This window comes from Lolium rigidum, chromosome 5 (assembly GCF_022539505.1).
Source record: "Lolium rigidum isolate FL_2022 chromosome 5, APGP_CSIRO_Lrig_0.1, whole genome shotgun sequence".
Lineage (NCBI taxonomy): Eukaryota > Viridiplantae > Streptophyta > Magnoliopsida > Poales > Poaceae > Lolium > Lolium rigidum.
Window position 1 is genome coordinate 245,791,154 of NC_061512.1, and position 2,455 is coordinate 245,793,608.

Sequence of the window (2,455 nt, forward strand, 5' to 3'; positions counted from 1 at the left end):
CTACACCACAAGTGACACCGCCGGGATCGCACGGGACTCGTGGTCACCAATGCCGACGTCGACGTGGCCGTGCCCGGCCGCGCAGTCCTGCTTCGCGTGCGTGTCCTCAGCCACGGGCGCGGCGAGCGGGGCGCGGCAGACGGGGCAGGTGGGCGCACGCGTGAGCAGCCAGCGGTCGACGCACTCGCTGTGGAAGCCGTGGCGGCACGCCGGGAGCACGCGCACCTCGTCCCCGGCCGCGAACTCCGCCAGGCACACCGTGCACTCGTCGTCAGCGTCTGGTTCCGCGTCCTGCTTCGGACCGCCAGCGTCGGCGTCGCGCGGGGACTGCAGAACGACCACCCGCACGGGGATCCCGTCGAGCGCGCGCTTGGTGTCGTCCTGATGCGTCTCCGCCGGCGCCGGGTCGTCGTCGTTGCCGGGCGGTGCGTGGACGACGCGGGCGGCGCGGAGGCAGCCGTAGAGCGTGCTGACGGCGAGGTAGGAGAAGCTGGCGACTAGGAGGACCATGGTGGTGACGCCCAGCACCCTCCCGAGGTGCGCCCGCTCCGCGTCCATGGACTGGTCGGCCGGCGTGGGCGCCGGCGAGGCCAGGAGGCGGCGCGCGGCCCAGCAGCCGGCGCAGGGCTGCATGGTGAAGTTTGACGGGAGTACGAGGTTGTGTACGTGTGAATGAGGAGACGAGATCGACGCGTGCTTTTAAGGCGATCGAGGCTGTGCGTAGCTGTACGCGGTGCGGCGGGGACTGAGGGAGGAAAGGAAGAAACTTCGTGGGGTAGGCGAAGAGAGACACTGCTTCTTGCCTTCCCGCTCCGCTGCCCCGGCCCGTCCGTTTCTGCCGTTTCTGTCGAGCCAGCCAGTGCGCGCGATCCAGCTGCATTCGAGGTGTAGTGTACGACGAGGCGGCGGCAGCAGACTACGAATGCGGTGCGTGCGTACCGAGGACGGGCTCCTCACCCGCACTGCGTCGGACTTGGTACTACCCCTATGCTGGTTCGGCGTGGCCATAAATGGGAATTCTGTCATGTCACGGAATACCGGGGCAAACGAATTTTTTTAGACCAACTCTAATAATTAATAGTGTAGCCCGTTGTTGGCTATAAGAGCAAGTACAATAAGTTCTAGTCAGCTGGCTATAAGGATTAAAATAATATATTGTTACCTAGTTGGAGGAGAGAGAAGAGAAGTGGGCTCTTATGCAAGAGCCAGCTCTAGCACGTGCTCCTAGGCAATATGTGAGAGTGAATGGTGGGCCATGCACTAATAAAGTAGTACAATTTTATAGCTCACTATTGTACATGTTGGCTGTAAGATGACTATCGATGACATGGTATTTGGCTTATAGCCAACAATTGACTCTATTATTAAACTTGCTCTAAGAGCAAGTACAATAAGGTCCAGTCAGCTGGCTATAAGAGATAAAATATTATAAATTTGTTTAGTTGGAGGAGAGAGATTAGAAGGGAGAAGGGAAGTGAGCTCTTATGCAATAGTCAGCTCTAGCACGCGCTCCTAGACACTATATGAGACTAAATGGTGGGTCATGTATTGTAAAGGTACTACACTTTTATAGCTTACTATTGTACATGCTAGCTATAAGTTGACTATATGTGATGTGGCAAACTGTTATAGTCGGCTGCCGGCTACGCTATTGTTCTTGCTCTAAGACTACTCATAGTGGGAGTAACATAGCTAGCAACATCACACATCTCATGGCATTTTGGTGACATGGCATGCTAATAAATGAAGAAATAGAGTGATGTGGTAACTAGCTATGTTACCATAACATCACACACCTTAAGGCAAGATGAGTCTACAACATAATAAATGATACAATGCATGACACCACATATAAGTTACTACCCACTATGAAGGTAGTAACCTAGACTAGTTGCATGACATATGTTACTAGTCTAACACTACTAGGGAAAGCCTTATAGCAGCACTCCTTACCGCCGGCGAGTACGGTTTGAAAATGCCGGCGGTAAGACCTTCCAGGGTGGCCTAACCCTACCGCCGGCGAGCTGAACGCAAGGCGCCGGGGGTGAGGGCTTTACCGCCGGCGAACACGAAAATGGAAATGCCGGGGGTAATGAGTGGCTCGGCGGGCCACCCAGCCTGCCCTTACCGCCGGCGTTTTATGCCCTAATCGCCGGGGGTAGCGGGTTGTACCGCCGGCGAACCCGAGAATGCAAATGCCGGGGGTAACAAGTGGCTGGGTGGGCCACCCATCCTGCACTTACCGCCGGCGTTTGTGGGCCGTAGGTGCCGGCGGTAATGGGCCCTACCGGCAAACGCGCATGTTGGCGCCGGCGGTAACCCGGGCTTGGCCATATAATTTAGCTAGCCCGACCAGCCACCTACCACCACCCTCACACACTCATATGTGATGGAAAATCAACCCAAGCACTTGTTATCTCATTCCCCCACCCATTTTAGCTATTTCAACCAACAA

The 2,455-nt window shown here is 55.9% G+C and overlaps 1 protein-coding gene across 1 annotated transcript; it reads right to left on the reverse strand.

Annotated features, from left to right (window-relative positions):
* LOC124657395 (E3 ubiquitin-protein ligase Os03g0188200-like) lies at positions 1-558 on the reverse strand. Its single transcript, XM_047195952.1, has one exon. It carries the CDS (start codon positions 556-558, stop codon positions 1-3), a length of 558 nt encoding a protein of 185 aa, XP_047051908.1.
* Positions 559-2,455: the final 1,897 nt, after the last annotated feature.

Coding starts and splice junctions, on each gene's coding strand:
- LOC124657395 (XM_047195952.1), bottom strand. CDS start 558: ATGGACGCGGAGCGGGCGCACCTCGGGAGGGTGCTGGGCGTCACCACC.